Source organism: Notechis scutatus, chromosome Z, assembly GCF_049901735.1.
Source record: "Notechis scutatus isolate UNSWTSFEM ecotype Mainland chromosome Z, rNotScu1.2, whole genome shotgun sequence".
In the NCBI taxonomy this organism is placed as follows: Eukaryota; Metazoa; Chordata; class Lepidosauria; order Squamata; family Elapidae; genus Notechis; species Notechis scutatus.
The window spans coordinates 60,493,228-60,511,079 of NC_142025.1; the positions used below are offsets into that span (position 1 = coordinate 60,493,228).

Genomic DNA, 17,852 nt, shown 5'->3' on the forward strand with positions numbered 1-17,852 from the left:
TACAAATATAAATTGTAATTATAAATATAAATCACATCAGATCACTTTTACTATTCAGGTAATCTCTGCCAACTTCATACAGAGAAAGCAAAAGTGGGCATAATAAAGCAATAAAAGAAAACACAAAAAATCAGTTTGAAATCCAGTATAAGGTTTTCAAATAAATCAGCATTCAAACTATCAATTAACATTTAAAAGTAAAAATCAAACTAAAAAAGGAAATGTCAAAATGACAAATTAAAATTGAGGTGTGCTTAAAATAGAGATTTGCTTAAAACAAATAAATATTTAAAGGAAAAAGTGGACCCCCAACCCTCTGGCTGTTGCTATCGAAAATTGCAATGATCAAGATTTTTCTTTTCAGATATGTCCATGATTGTCTGAGGATTGTCTTTGGTTGCTCCTGTTCAAATCTGGGAGCATAATCAGTGGTGGGATTCAAATAATTTAACAACTGGTTCTCTGCCCTAATGACCAGCTACGTAGGTGTGGCTGTATGGTCATGTGAGTGGGTGGATATGGCCAACTCGATGTCACTCATGTCAAGGGGCGCTTCTCCTGGCCTCTCATGACAGTGGGGATGCTGCAATGATTGTAAGTGTGAAAAACGGTCATAAATCACTTTTTTCAGTACCAATGTAATTTTGAATGGTCACTAAATGAACTGTTGTAAGTCAAGGATTACCTGTACAAAAATACAAAAAGCTTCTTTGCTTGCAAAAAGCTGCTCTAAATACCAATCATTAGATTAAAAATACTTGCAAGCCGGAGTTACAAATCAGGCAGAGTACCAGAGCACCTTAAGGAATTAAAATAGTTATAATGCAATGACAACTATCAGCAGCCAACTCTTTCTCATAAAGTGAAACCCTTTAGCAGAGAGGTCATTTAAGTTCTCCAGAAAGAGCACGCCCAGGAGAAGCACAATACAAGTAATTAAATCACAACAGTAGCTGTTGCTTGTTAAGCCAATTACCAGACCAAACAGACACAGGAACTAGCCAGATTTCTCAACCCAGTTTCTTTTCAGGAACAGAGATTAACCCTTTTCCTTCCAAACAAAGCTGAACAGGGAAAATTATCCCATCAATTAACACAGGATTAAACGTCATCAAGCACAGAATCAAACTTCACCAAAAACCAGTTTTAGACCAACACTCAGAAAGGATATGTAAACCCACGTTTGAATGTCAATCTTTCTAGCTAGCCAAGAAGCCTTGCTGAATGTCACTCATCTTGGTTCCTTGTCATTAAAAGCTTCTTTCCAGCAATTCTGCTTCATTGTTCAATTATTTCTTCAAAGTGCTGATTGTTGCATCCTGGCTGGAAGAACTCCAAGAGGTGAGTATTTCCTCCCAACAGCAGTGTAAAAATTTTAAGACAACCCTTCCCCTTTAAGAAAGTCAAGCTCCAGCACAGTACCAGCAAAGAAAAAAAAACTCAGGAGAAGCTCGGGTGACAGAAAGTTTAGGCATACTGCCATGAATGTAATAAGGGTTAACAGAGAGGCAGTTTCTGTAAGCAGAGCAATAAAGATTAGGCTAGAAACAACACCAGAATGTTTCCTGCCTTCCTCACAGGATTAGCCCTGTAAAGTGGAAAAAAACAAAAAGAGATTTCTTCCAACAACTGATTCTCCAAACTGCTTAGAAAGTTAACAACAGGTTCTAGCGAATAGGTGAGAATCGGTAGAATCCCATCCCTGAACATGCTGCCAAAGAGCCAGCTTTGGTGGCAAAATCAGTTGTATGTCAGCAGGAGAAAAAAAATCTCAGCATGCCAACTTTGGAGGACTTCAAATGATGTAAAGAACTGTACACAAAGCATACTCCTTAACATTTAGTAGAGGACGCTATTGAGGCAAATATGAAATAGAAATCACATAATTACAGAATTGCGAGAAACATTTGGTCCAATCCTCAGTAATGTCAGTTGGGCAACATATACATTTAAAAAATAAAGATATGGATGATGATGATGATGATGATGATGATGATGATGATGATGATGATGATGATGATGATGATGGAGGAGAAGGATGAGGAAAAGCAATCCATGAGAAGTGATTGCCCAGTCTAATTTAAAAGCTTCAGAGATTGAAATTTACAACTTCTGTGTTCCACTCTTGTACAGATTGTACCAGAGAGATAGGAATAGTGGATGCCTTGACACAATAACCAGCTTAAGAGACTCAGAAAAACTGATAATTCATAGAATTTTACCCTGTAACAGACCAATATGACCAAGGAAACAAAACCCCAGCATCCCTCTGTGTTAATTCATTGAAAAAAAGCTGGTGGAATTGCCTAGGATATGACATGATTTGACCAAAAATAAATTGGATTTAATAAATATCTCTGAAAGTCTGGTATTACTGTACCTTTTTAAATACTTTCTAACTCCATGGAATGTTAGAAAAAATATATTAAGGGGTTCAGAACTCTACCCACCCGTCTGTCTGTCTGTCTATTGTTAGCAAGATGATTTTTCAAGAGTGTAGTCATACCTGGTATGGTAGATAAGACATCTTAGATAGCAAAAATATATTCATAACATTTCTATTTTCTAACATTTCAAGACATATTTCATTTCAATTTTGTGGACATAAGCTTACATTTGTGATCCCATGGATCCCATGAAAATCTTATAAAGCTAGAAATCAACCTAAGTGTCATTAATTACCTGGAAAGTTCTGTAGTACAGACACAGCTTTTGTACACTTTTATATTCTCTCTCCTGAGATGTTCTGAGTCAAATTTGTTTTGCATACACAGTGTAGCAACTGGTTGTTTCTTTAATTTTTATTCGTGCTATCATGATAGATTATATGAATTTATCCCCCTCTAGTGGCTTTTAGAAATAGGATGAGTGGCACAGTTCATTACAGTAGACTTTTTCAATCTTTTTACCATGGAGGAACCTTTGAAACAATATTCAGGTCTCAAGGAATTCTCACATAGAAGTCATAATAAATATTAAAGAGTCTCAATATAGATAATCCTTACTTAGCAACCACAATTAGGCCAGTGATTCAGTCATTAAGTGAAGCAGTTGCTAAATAGAATAGAATACTTTATTGGCCAAGTGTGATTGGACACACAAGGAATTTGTCTTGGTTTAAATACTCTCAATATACATAAAGAAAAGGTACATTAATTAAGAATCAAGAATCAAGAATCATAACGTACAACACTTAATGATAGTCATAGGGTACAATCAACAATCAAATCATACTAGGAAACAGTCAAGTGGGAGGGGATAGGTGAGAAGGAGTGGAGAGAAGATTAACAGTAATCGTAGTGTACACTTTGTAAATAGTTGAACAGTGTTGAGGGAATTATTTGTTCAGCAGAGTGATGGTTTTCAGGAAAAAAATGTTCTTGTGTCTAGTTGTTCTGGTGTGCAGTGCTCTATAGCATCGTTTTGAGGGAAGGAGTTGAAACAGTTTATGTCCGGGATGTTTTCACAGGCCACTTTTTGACTCCTGCAATATACAGCTCAGTTGAAGGCAGGTGGGTAGTAATTGTTTTTTTCTGCAGTCCTAATTATCCTCTGAAGACTGTGTCTGTCCTTTTGGGTTGCAGAATCAAACCAGACAGTTATAGAGGTGCAGATGACAGACTCAATAATTCCTCTATAAAACTGTATAAGCAGCTTCTTCGGCAGTTTGAGCTTTCTGAGTTGGTGCAGAACGAACATTCTTTATCGTGCTTTTTTGATGATGTTTTTGATGCTAGGTGTCCATTTTAGGTTTTGTGATATGATAGAACCTAGAAATTTGAAGGTCTCTACTGTTGATACTGTGTTGTCTAGTATTGTAAGAGGTGGTAGTATGAGAGGGTTTCTTCTAAAGTCTACCACCATTTCTACGGTTTTGAGTGTGTTCAGTTCCAGATTGTTCCGGTTACACCATGAGGCAAGTTGTATAACCTCCTGTCTGTATGCAGATTCATCATTGTCTCGAATGAGACCAATCACTGTCATGTCATCAGCAAACTTCAGTATTTTAACAGATGGATCATTTGAGATGCAGTCATTGGTATACAGGGAGAAGAGGAGATAGCACACAACCTTGGGGGGCCCCTGTGTTGATTGTACAGGTATCGGATGTGATTCTGCCTAGCTTCACCTGCTGCTTCTTGTCTGTTAGGAAACTTATGATCCACTTACAAGCTAGTTGGTTTAATTTACTTAGAAGAGTGTCTGGAATGATGGTATTGAATGCTGAACTGAAGTCTACAAAGAAGAAGCTAACATATTATGTTACAGTATCCATGAGCTCATCTAGGTCTGCAGAGGCATCTTCAAAAACATTCCAATCAGTGCAATCAAGGCAGGCCTGGAGTTTCAACTTTGCCTCATCCAACCAACTCTTCACTGATTTAATTGTTGGTTTAATGGTTTTAAGTCTTTGTCTGTAGGCAGGTACAAGGTGAATCATGCAGTGGTCAGAGTGTCCCACAGCTGCTCATGGTAAAGACCTATAAGCTTCTTTTATTATTGTGTAGCAGTGGTCTAAAGTGTTTTTGCCTCTGGTGGGACAATTTACATGCTGGAAATATTTTGGGAGCTCTTTCCTTAAATTTGCTTGATTGAAACCTCCTAAATTGATGAGAATTGATGGGAAACCTGGGTGTTTGGCTTCAGCCTCCATAATTTGATCAGCAAGAGTTCGTAATGCCTTGTTTACACAGGCTTGTGGAGGAATATACACAGCTATTAGGAGAGTAAAATGACTTGCAGTTGATGTGTAAAGACTCTAAGTTTTCATCATAAAACTTATACAGTATATTATAGTTATATCCTGAGACCAGCTGTTGTTGATATATAAACATAATCCTCCACCCTTTGTTTTACCTGATGTCTCTTCAATTCTGTCTGATCTAAATGTCTGAAATCCTGGGATGTATATGGTGTTGTCCCCATGAATTTGTGGATTAAGCCAAGTTTCAGTAAAACAAAGAACAGCTGAATTATGAAAATCAGAATTCCATCTATTTAAGAGATGAATTTCATCCATCTTGTTAGCCAGTGAGCATAAATTCATCAGAAAGATTGAAGGGAGAGGAGTTTTTTCCCCTTATTCCTTAGTCTGTTTAAAATTCCTGCTCATTTACCTCGTCTCCTCTTCCAGCGCGATCACTTCTTTGCTTTCTTTGTTGTAATCCATAGCACCGGGGAATTGGTTAGAATCTCCTCCACATTTGCAAAGACAGGTGGGGGTGGGGAATCAGAAAGCTGCTCCTTAAGGAAACATTGCCTAATTCTTAGCAGACGATCTTGTGAGTATGAAATCCGTAGTGAATTGCAGATAATAATAAGGAATAAAGAAACCATTAGAGAGCATTTCACTGAGGCAGCCGTCGTCGGCGCCATCTTGGTAATGAGAACCCGATTGTGCTTTCTTCAGCTTTCTTTTTCTTTAGACACCTGTGACAATTATAAATACAAGGACTGATTGTAAAGTTACTTTTTTTCACCTTCGTAACTCAATTATCACTAAATGAGGCAGTTGCTAAATAAGGACTATCTGTATAATACAATCTGTATTTTACAGCATTTTTTAACAGATTAACTGAGTTGGAAGAGACCTTGTAGGGTCATCTAGTCCAACCCCCCGCCCAAGCAGGAGACCCTACAGCAGGGGTCCCCAACCACCGGGCCCCGGACCGGTACCGGGCCGTGGAACATTTTCTACCGGGCCGCCGGTTTGCTGGGCGCCGCCATCTTGTTTTGATGAGAAAGTGCTTCCGGTGAGCTTTTCCGGTTGGAAAGCGGCGTTTGGGTCCTGAAGGAATCCTCGTGCCTTAGTTTCATCGGCTTCGAACAAAACTAAGGCGCGAGGATTCTTTCAGCACCCAAGGCAAGGCGAGCCGAGCGACCGTTCCGAAGCCGTCCTGAAGCCCATCGACAAAGGTACAAAGGAGGAGGTGAAGGTGGCGGGGAGAAGTGGGGGACAGCTGGCTGGCCGGTCGCTCGACTCGCCTTGCCCTGCGTGCTGATGCCGGTACCGGGCCGCGGATCATTTTGTGATGCCGGTACCGGGCCGTGGCACAAAAAAGGTTGGGGGCCACTGCCCTACAGGATTTCTGACAAATGGCAGTCCAATCTCTTCTTGAACGTCTCAAGTGATGAAGCTTCCACTATTTCTAAAGGCAAGCTGTTCCATTGGTTGATAGTTCTGTCAGAAAATCTCTCCTTATTTCCAGGTTAAGTCTCTCCTTGTTCAGCTTCTATCCATTATTCCTTTCTGGCCTACAAGTGCTTTAGAAAATAGCTTGACCCTTTCCTCTCTGTGGTAGCCCCTCAAATATTGGAACACTGCTTTCATGTCTCCCTTGGTCCTTCTCTTCACTAGACTAGCCAAGCCCAGTTCCTGTAACTGTTCTTCATATGTTTGTCTCCAGTTCCCTAATCATAATAGTTGCACTTCTCTGCACTCTTTCTAGAGTCTCAATATCTTTTATACAATGTGGTGACCAAAACTGGATGCAGTACTCTAGGTGAGGTCTTACTAAGGCTCTATAGAGTGGTATTAGTACCTCACTTGATCTTGATTGTATCCCTCTATTAATGTAACTTAGGATTGCATTGGCTTTTTTGGCTGCCGCTGCACATTGCTGGCTCATATTTAGCTGGTTGTTCACTAAGACTCCAAGATCTCTCTCATAATTAACTGCTATTAAGCCAGGTTTCACCCAACCTATATATGTCTTTTTGGTGTTGTTGTTTTTTTGCCTAAGTGTAGGACTTTACTTTTCTCTACATTGAATTTCAATTTCATTTGTTTCCTAGTATGATTTGATTGCTTATTGTACCCTATGACTATTATAAAGGGTAGTACCTTAATGATTCTTGATGAATGTATCTTTTCTTTTATGTACACTGAGAGCATATGCACCAAGACAAATTCCTTGTGTGTCCAATCACACTTCGCCAATAAAGAATTCTATTCTATTCTGTTCTGTTAGATAGGGGCCCAGTGTTCAAGTCTGTCAAGATTCATTCTAGAGTGTTAGCTATTCCTGCCAGCTTAGTATCATCATGGCCAAAGGCGTGTATTATAGGCCACCCAATCAAGCAGAAAAAATAGGTGTTCTTTTTGCCAGCCAACTAACAAACATATGCAGGAAACACACAACAATAGTAATGGGAGACTTCAATTATCCTGATATCAATTGGAAAACTAATTCTGCACCAAGTGAGAAATAAAATGAGTTCCTTACCAACCTGACAACTTTGTTGTCCAAAAGGTAGAGGGTGAAACTAGAGGGACAGCCATACTGGACTTAATTCTTACAGAGAAGATTGGACTGCCATTTGTCAGAAATGGTGTAGGGTCTCCCGCTTGGCCGGGGGGTTGGACTAGATGACCTACAAGGTCCCTTCCAACTCTGATTATCTGTATCTGTATCTGTATCTGCAAATTTGGTAAGTTCCCTTTCTATTCCCTTGTCTAAGTCATTTATGAAGATATTGAAGAGTACTGGGCCTAAGATGGAACCTTGTGGCACCTCACTGCTTACTTCCCTCCATATAGACATAGACCCATTAAGGACTACTTGTTGAGTATGGTTTGTTACAAATCCATCTAGTGGTGATGCTATCTATCTCACGATTTTGTAGCTTACCAAGAATAAGTTTGATGTCTATTTTGTCAAATGCCTTGCTGAAATCTAAGTATATTATGTCCACGGTATTTCACTGGTCTACTAATTTAGTCACTATGTTGAAGATGAAATAAGATTGGTTTGGCATGATCTCTTTTTAACAAACCCATGCTGACTGCTAGCTATTACTTTACTTGGAAGATCTGGATATTGGAAGATCTGGGGTTTTTTTTAACTATCTTTTCCAGTATCTTCCAGGATATTGATGTTAGGCTGATTAATCTGTAGTTTCCTGGGTCTATTTTATTTCCCTTTTTTGAAGATGGGAACCACATCAGCTCTTTTCCAGTCCTCTGGTAGTTCCCCGGTGCTCCAGGGTTTTTGAAAGATGTGGTGCAGTGGTTCTAAGATGACCCCTGCTCCTTTAGAACCCTGGGTGTGTAATCCATCAGATCCCAATGATTTGTGTTCATGGAAATCAAACAGGTGTTCTCTTAATATATATTTTTTGCTTATTTTAACTTTTATTTCTAGTCTGTCTTTTAGTTATGTTTTTGGTAGGTTGGGCTACAGGTTTTTTTGCGTGAAGATCGATGCAAAGAATGAGTTAAGCAGCTCTGCTTTCTCTGTGTTGCCTGTTATTTCCTGGCCATCTTCTCTTTAGTGAACCAATTGTTTCCTTGATTTTTTTTCTTGTTATTTATATGTTGGAAGAAACTTTTTTTTATTATCTTTGACTTTTGTTGCAAGTTTTTGTTCATTCTGAGCCTTTGCTTTCCTGGCTTCATTTTTGCAGATTCTGGCTATCTGCTGATATTCTGCCTTAGTTGTGTGGTCCCTCTTTCCATTTTTTGTACTTGTCCTTTTTGTCTTTCAATTTGTCAGAGAGATCTTTGTGCAGCCATGCTGTTTCTTCTTGGATTTCTTGTTTTTCTTTCTCAGTGGTATTGTGCTGGTCTGGGCTTCTATGATAGTACTTTTCAGAGTTTCCCAAGATTCTTGAGTCGTTTTCCCCTTTAGGATTTTCATCCAAGGAATCTTTCCCGAGTTCTCTCTGAGTTCATTGAAATCAGCTCTTTTAAAATCTAACATTCTGGTGTCATTATGTTCTAATTGCTTGTGTTTGTGTTATATTGAATTCTAGTATGACATGGTCACTCTCACCCAACGTTCCTGCAGTTTCAACTCCCTCTATAATGTCTTCTCTGTTTGTAAATATTAAGTCCAGTATGGCTGTCCCTCTAGTTCCCTCCTCTACTTTTTGGACAACAAAGTTATCAGCTAGGTTGATTAGGAACCTATTTGATTTCTCACTTGGTGCAGAATTAGTTTTCCAATTGATATCAGGGTAATTGAAGTCCCCCATTACTATTGTAGTGTGTGTTTCCTACATATATTTGTTAGTTGGTTGACAAAAGGACACATATTTTTTCTGTTTGATTGGGTGGCCTATGGTCACCTATGGCCATGTCATTCTTTTTTTCTTTTATATTGACTTATATACATTCTAGAAGGTTTTCTTCTTGGTTTCATGTATTTCTGTAGCAATATAGTGGTCCTTACATGATGTCAGATCTGTGTATCTGCCATTTTTTTTAATATATATATATAAAAGTTTTTATTTTTTAGGACAAACATATACAAACAAAACATAAAAACATAAAGACATCTTCCAGTTATATACATACAATGTGTCAGTTGATTACAAATCTTTTGTGCTATCTTTTCATAGTCATTACTCACAGTTTATATAAATTCTCACATTGTCAAACTGACATATTTATATATTTATCCATTATTAATCATTCATGACTGAACTATTTATTCCATCATTTTACATGAGATATTCTATATTTTATTATGAAATTTATATTGTATTTTCATCCAATGTTTATATATATCTATATTATATTTTATATCAATCTATTAAACTTCTATTACAAACTTTTCTAGTCTATTACATTACCATGTCTTTTTATCCAACCATTGATAAAACAAATCCCATATCATATAAAATTGTTTATCTTCTTGTTCTCTAATTTCAAAGGTCAATTTACTCACTTCAGCACAGTGCATAATTTTCTTAATAACTTCCTCCTGGCATAGGTATTTTTTCATTTTTCCAATTCTTAGCAAATACAATTCTAGCCGCTGTTAAAACATTTACAATCAAATATTTCAATTCTTTATTGTATATTTCCAGTATAATTCCCAGTAAAAATATCTCTGGTGTAAAGTCTATGTGTTGTTTTATCATTTTTTCCAACCATGTGTGGATTTTAGTCCAATATCTTTTTGCGTCGAGACATGTCCACCACATATGGTAATATGAACCAGGTATCTGATGACATTTCCAACATTTATCCAATTTGTTCTTAAACATTCTCGCAATTCTCATCGGGGGTAGATGCCACCTGTAAAACATCTTATACAAATTTTCTTTATAAGCAATTGACATTGTCATTTTATAATTTTGAGACCACAATTTTTGCCATTTCTCTAAATCAACCCCATATCCAAAAAAATTTCCCCAAGCAATCATTGTTTCTTTAACTTGTTTTTCCTCTAATTTAAATTCTAATAAGTGTCCATAGTTTTTTAATTACCTTTTCATCAGTACCCATCAAAATTTTATCCAAATCAGTCAACTTATCATAGACACCTTCTGTTTTAAGATCTTAATCAAATCTAGACTGTATTTGAAAATATGAAAACCCATTCATTTTTATACCTTGTTCTTCCAACTCTTGCATAGATTTCAGTTCACCCTTTTCATTCAATATCTCATCATATCTGTTTGTTCCTTTTTATATATTATTGGATAAGAAAAAGCTTCAATAGTAGATATCCATAATGGGATTTTTAAGTAATATTATCTTTTTATCTTCTTCCAATTTAAAAACAATGCCTCTCGAATATAATGTCTTTTAAAATACCCCTGTGTTTTAGTTCCCTTATACCAGAGGAAGGTATGCCATCCCAACAGCAAGTCATGTCCTTCTAAGGTCAATAATCTACTGTTCCTTAATGTTATCCATTCCTTTACCCACATCAAATTTGTCACCTGATAATATAATTCCCAGTTGGGCAAGGCAAAGCCTCCTCTTATTCTTGCATCTTGTAACAGTCTGAGTTTTATTCTCCCTTTCTTACCCTGCCAGATGTATTTCAGCACAGTTTTATTTAAGTCTTCAAAAAACTCTTTCCCTAATCGAATTGGAATTGTCTGGAATAGAAATAAAATTCTAGGCAATACATTCATCTTAATTGTAGATATTCTCCCAATCAATGGTAGTTGAAATTTTCCCATTTTGTCAAGTCTGTCGCAATCTGCTGTTTGAGTTTAAAATAGTTATCCTCCTTCAATGTACTACATCTTGGTGTAATATATACCCCTAAATACTTGACCTTATTTGTGACCTGTATTTCTAAGGCTTCCTCCAACTCTTTCTTTTGTCTTGCTAACAAGTTCTTTGCTAATATCTTTGTTTTATCTTTATTTATTTTCAAACCTGCTACTTTTCCTTACTCTTCTATCTTTTCTATTAATTTAGGTGTTGTTTCCAATGGATCCTCTAATATATATACCAGGTCATCTGCAAAGGCTTGCAATTTATACTCTTCCTGTTTAATTTTCATTCCTTTTATTTCTTTTTCTTCTCTAATATTCCTATTCAACACTTCCAGTGTTAACACAAACAGCAGAGGCAACAGTGGGCAACCTTGCCTATTCCCTTTTCTTATATCTATAGACTGTTAATTCTCCATTTATCATAACCTTTGCAGTTGTTTATGATATATCGTTTCAATGGCTTGAATAATTTTTTTTACCAAAGCCCATTTGTACCAGTTGCAACAATATAAATTGCCAACTCACATTATCAAAGGCTTTTTGTGCATCTAAAAACATCAAGGCCATTTGCTTCTCAGGGTGTGCTTCATAATATTCCAGAGTATCCAAAATAATTCTCACATTGTCTTTGATTTGTCTCTTTGGCAGAAATCCATTTTGATCAGCATGGATAAAATTATTTAAGTGCCTTTTCAGTCTTTCTGCCAAGATTGAAGCAAAAATTTTATAGACTGAATTTAATAGGGATATAGGTCTGTAGTTTTAAACTTGCTGCGGGTCTGTGTCTTCCTTCAGTACAAGTACAATATATGATTCTGACCATGTTTTGGGTATTCTCTTCTTTGACTTGATGACTTCTAATAGCTGAAGATTCAGTATTTCCTGAAAAGTCTTGTAAAATTCTGCTGGCAATCCATCTGGACCTGGTGCTTTTCCAGCATTGTTTTTTTTTTTAAAGCTTCGGTTAATTCCATCATCATTATGTTCCCTTCTAACATTGTTTCAATGTCTTTGGGTATCTGGAGTAATTTTGCTTTCTGTAGATATTGCTTAATTTTTTCTTCTTGAATATTCTCTTGATAGTACAGTTTTCCATAATAATCTTGTATAATTTTTTTTTTTAAAACAGACTTTATTCAGTTTTCACATTAAAAACAAAAATCTCTTTTTAGTGGACAACATATTTCCGGGTCATCATCTTTACATACAAATATGACAGAAATTATACATTGATATATGCATACTTAATTCTATTATTACCTTTTCCATTCCAAATTTTCAGTAAGGAGAGAAACAAACACATTAATTCTAGCCTCTTTCATTAATTTCAATCAATTTTGTTTCATTTCAATTATTTCAAATATAATCCTTTAATATTTATTTTTAAACGTAAAGATAAACAATATATATTTGCCTAATAAATAATAATAAGGTTTAATTCTAAATTCTTTCATTAATCCCAATCTAAACATTTTTAAATTTCATTTCAATTATTTCAAGTATAATCCTTAATATTTATTTTAAAAATAAAAATAAACAATATATATTTGCCTAATAATGGTAATAATGAAGTTCAATGTCTCTCCTTGCTTTTAATAATCTATATTAAACTTATTAAGCTTATTAATTTAGCTGGTTCTTTAGTCTGTCACATTCCCTTTCCATTACACTTTTTTTTTATAAATTCTAAATTAATACAGATCTTAACACACCCACACAAAAGAAAAAGAACAAGTATAAGTTTCCCCTTTTACTATTTTAAGTGTTCCACCTTAATGATTAGAATATACCTTTATTCCCTCATCTTAATTCCCAATAAACCATTAGTCATTACATCTTCTCAATTGGATTCCACAGCATATTTCCCCCTTTAATAAGAGTTATCAGTATCTATATTACCCTATTTTCTAAATATTTTTAATTGCAGAAATATTCTTATTACCCCTTGTCACCCTGCAGAATCCCCCTTAATTCATCAACCATTATCTCTGAAAAGGCAATTTCTTTTCAACATTTTACTAGTTCTGTGTTTCTCTCTTTCACACGCGTGTTTCCCACTGCTTCTCCTCCCCTCTCTTGCCCATGTCTTTTCTCATTCTTTCTGCATTTCCTGACTTCACAAGTATTCCTTCTTTTAATTGTAAAGAAACAATTTCCTTTCCACATTTTACCAGTTCTGTGTTTCTCCCCTTCACATGCGTGTTTCTTACTGCTTCTCCTCCTCTCTTTTCCCCATAACTTTTCTCATTCCAATTTATCTCCTTAATATCTTCCCTTCCCCTTTTCTGCTGAATCTTCCTCGTCTCCTAACTTCACAATTATTCCCCCTTTTAATTGCTTTCCTGAAATTCAACTTTTTAACCTTCCTTCTTTCCCCACTTCTTTGTAACGTTCTTTGTGTTAATTGTCCATTCAAAATGTCTTCTCCTTGAGTCAATTCCTGCTCCTCTGAGAATCTTTCTTCTTGTTCTTCAATCGCCATTTCCATTTTTTCTAGCACAGAGCAAAGTGATTCACCTCTTTCCTGTGGTAATTCTCTCATATTTTTAAGTTCCATTTTTAAATCCCAGAGAGATATCATCATTCTTATATTTTATGATCCTTAAAGTCCACAAAAAGAAACCACTTTTACTTTCCTTCTTTCTTCTTTCAATTTTTTAAAGTTCTCAGCTATTCCAGTCCAGGGTCTAAACCAAAAACATCAATCAGTCCCACAAACAATCTTTCCTTCCTTGCTTTTTCCTTTATTCTGGTTCTGCTTTCACTTTCCAAAATTCTTACTTTGTTTCAATATTTCTGTAATGTTATATCCATATCAGTTCATTCAAAAACAAAATGTTTTCCTTTTTATTTGAACTAAATTTTTATCAAAAGGTGACACTCTCCATTATACGAAGTCTTCACTTTTTCCCCCCTGTATTTTTATTTAAGGTTTTTCGAACCTCAATATTCCAACACAATCCAGTCTCCAATTTGTAAACTTTATTATTATTATTCTTTGACAATCTTAAGTCCAGCTTTAATTTTATACTTGATTATTCCCAAATTATTTTAGTCCAATTTCATAAAATCTTTAATTCCAGCTTCTTCCTTTCCCGGTTCAAGCCCCATTTAGCTGACAAAAATATTTTCCTTTTTTTCTCTGTCTCTTTGTAATTTCGCCGCTCACGTTTCTTTTCTTAAAAGTTCTATGTTACCTTAATCCCGGGTACTTTTATTTGGTTATGTTGCCCAGTTGTCCCGGTTCAGATGTTATCCACCTCTTTCTTCCCTCCTGCACAAATCTTAGTCAAGCTGAGTCATCCTCTTTCGGGATGGCCATTTTAGACCATCGCTGCAGTCGTCTTCGGGAGGAAAAAACAACAATCCCGGGGGAGATGCGGCTCCCCACAAACAGGCTTGTTGCTTCCTCTTACTCCGCTGCCCCTCCAAGGCAGTTTCAGCCCCTAATCAGGATGATTGGGGCTCTCCGACGAAAGAGCACGAACGATAGCCGCAGAGAGTTGCGATCTACCGCCCGTCGGCGAGGAGGCTCCGCCTTCTTTCAATAATCTTGTATAATTTTTTTCTTCTCCTCATTTCTATAATTCTTTGTTCTCCTACTGGATGTTATCCTTTTGTTGGCAGTACAGATGAAAAAACTACTTGTATACCTAAGTCCCTGACTTTCTTGCCTCGCTGCTCATAATCATTCAATTTTTTTTCAAGTCCTTTTTTGTGTCATTCATCCCTACATGTAGTAGTAGAAAGAGATAGCAGTCTGTGGGTTTTATTATATTTTGATTAGGTTCTCAGCCACATTTTTTATTTTAGCTCCAGGGAGACAACATACTTCTCTGGATAGACTGTCTGGTCTACAGATGGCAGGTTCTATTTCCTTGAGAATTGAATCTCCAATCACCAGCACTCACCTTTTTTTTCCTAGGGAGGTTTGGGGTGTTTTTCTATCTGTCACAGAAGCATTTGATGGTGTTACCTTTTTGGGGACATTTGATGGTGCTTCTTTTATATGTGTCTGCATGTTTTCTTCTAGTAAAACTCCATGATATCTATTGCTTAGCAGCAGTGGGGCTGCATTAGAGTGGGTTGGTTTGGATAGGGGTTTTGTACTAGATTTATGTTTTTTTCTATGGGTGACATGTTTTGTCCCCTACTTTATAAATCACCATTACTGTGGAACCAGTGGGCGGTTAGAGAAAATGTTACTACTAACAGAGATACAAAAGTGGGCGGTAGGTATAAAAAGGTTGACTACCCCTGCTCTAAGGGGTCAATTCTTTTAGAAGTTGTTTGATCATTATTATGTTCAATTTGGGCATATTCTTTTTGTAAGGTTTGGGGTTTCTCATTTTATGGGTTGAGTTTCAAAGTGGTTAGAGTTTCCTCTAGATCCTTTACTTTTTCTTCTAGTAACTTGATTAGTTTACATTTGGTACATATATAGTTTGGGTATTCTATGGGCATAAGTGCATACATGGAACATGTTCTGCAGATCACAATAGTATCAGTTTCTTCTTCCATGAGTGGATTTTTAAAAATTGAAAGTGGAAGTATAGAAGGTTTTACCATAGATTTTTGAAGGGAAAATGTCCAATTTGAAATATATATATATTCTAACAGATAATTTAAGTTCCAATTTTTTTTGGGGGAGTGTAGCTAAAAGTTTAAGGTTCTAGCAGTTAAAGAATGTCTAGTTTAAGGATTTAAAGTCCTATAGTTCAAAATTGTCTAGTTTATAAATTTGAAGTTCTAGTAGATCATTTAGTTTGTGCAATTTTAAAATTTTCAGTGTTGAGTGGGCTTAAGTTCATTCTTAGCCTGTACTGGAATGTTACAGGATTGTCCCTTTGCTCCCTCTTCCTTCTTCTGATCCTTTCCCTCCCTGCCTTCTGGTGGGCTTAATTTATCTCTTTCTTTTCTGCCTTTGTATATTCCTTGTTTGCTATTGTCTACTTGCCTTTCATTTTTTAGCCTTGTGTCCTGTGTTGTCTTTTTATCCTCTCTTCTTACTTGCTTTTCTCCTGCCACTAATGGGTATTCAGTTCTCCCTGCTTTTCTCAGTTCATGGCATTCCCCCCTCCCCCTTCTCTTGTTGGTCTCCCATGCTGCTCTGTTGCTGTTCTCAGTCACTGGTTCACTGATCTTCTTTGCTGAAATGTTCCACCAACACCGGCAACCTCCAGTTATACCGACGCTCTCCCATTGCTTTCCACGTTCCTCTCATGATCTGCTTTGCTGTGTTGCCCTTGCTGCTGTTGTTGCATTCACAACAACAGCATGCCAGTAGGCCAACAGATGAACTGTGACATGTAAAAATTCCCATCCTTGTGAGAGCTAACACAAAAATTTAAAAATGTTTACTTATTTTCAATCACAATTTCCCACAGAACACCAAGACTGCCTTACAATAATAAACTATCAGTTATTTTCACATGAGACTGAAACAAATCACTCAGAGTCACTCTCAACGCGATATGGGTTGCATATAAATTTAATAAATAGATATGCAGTGTTAGATGGATACATGTAAATATTATTATGCTGAGATAAATCCTGCATAAATAAAAATATGATGTCCCCAAGAAAACCTAGTAGATGTAAAAACCAGCATCCTGAGAGATTGCAAAGCACGTTTTAATTCTCAAAGTGGGAAAGGCACCAGTCAAAGACAATGTTTCATGAAATTGTGTACCAAAATAAAAGCTGAGCACAAATAACCTTCATAATTATTTCAATTTCACCTATAAGTAGCAGAAGTAAAATCTATCCAGATAATTTGTTACACACTAAATTTACACTGCTGCATTTATTTTTCTTTTGCTGAAGAATCTCAATTATCTTGTAGGAACGTTCAATTTATCTTAAAGCACTATATATTCCTAACTCTTTTTGTAAAACAATCTACTATTCATAAGCCTCTATACAAATCCCATATCAAAAAAACTAATCAATCAGGAGATCTTCATGCAAATAATGTAACTATATTTTTGTGCTAATTATAGCATGATATTAGAAATTCACATCATTGGCCCCTCTTACCTACAATATATGCCCTTTTTTCAGTTTCTAAAATACCTATCTTATTCAACTGACTTTGGGTTACCAAAAGCATGCTCCTGAATAAAATAAAATAAAATAAATATAGACTAGTGACTCCAACCTTTCGAGCACTAGGGACCAGTTCCATGGAGAAAGGTTTTTCCAAGGACCAGAGGGGGTGAGGTTTTGTGTGCTGCCTGCATCCCATGGATGGGGCTTCATTTACTTGTGCAGCCCAGCTGCTGGCATGCCATAGTCTGGTGCTGATCCACAGACTGGGGGTTGGGGACCTCTGATTCAGACACAGAATATCTCCTCTGAGGGAATATCAATTTCTGACAAAATGCTTAATTAAAAGAGATTAGATAGCTGATACTGGAGGGAATAATGGTGACATGGCATGAACAGAGACACAGATTAGATACAACTGAGAAAGCAGAGCAATTCTATGACCATCATTTTAGAGAACAAGAGGAGAAAAAAGGAGGGAAACTGAAGAAATAAAACAGAGAAAAGAAGCTGCAGGAGGGAGTGAAAGACGACAAAGAGGAGAGAAAACAGGAACAGAGAACAATCAGAGAAGAAGAAAAACCGAAGGAACCAAGGGAGACAAGAGTGACAAGCAACAAAATCATATTATAAATAAAGATATGGAAGAAGAAATAAAATTAATGACAATTAACATAAATGGACTAAATTCGGCAATAAAAAGGAAAAGGATTTTCAATAAATTAGAGAAACTATAATTGGATATAATTTGTTTACAAGAAGTGCATATTAAAAGACAACATGAGAAAATATTAGACTATCCTAAGAATGGGAAATTATATACCTCCCTGGCATAATAAAGC

At 36.3% G+C, this 17,852-nt stretch overlaps 1 protein-coding gene across 5 annotated transcripts in view; it reads right to left on the bottom strand.

Moving 5' to 3' along the window:
• The window catches only part of GLB1 (galactosidase beta 1), a 102,191-nt gene that overhangs the window by 51,263 nt on the left and 33,076 nt on the right, over positions 1-17,852 (bottom strand). The window contains exon 1 of one of the 5 annotated variants that reach the window (XM_087948289.1): positions 5,118-5,242. The exons of the other annotated variants lie outside the window; for them this stretch is intronic. Coding sequence (XP_087804415.1) covers positions 5,118-5,170 — 53 coding nt within the window. The 5' untranslated portion in view covers positions 5,171-5,242. Of the gene's footprint in view, positions 1-5,117; positions 5,243-17,852 lie in introns of those variants that run through there. 5 annotated transcript variants of the gene reach the window in all.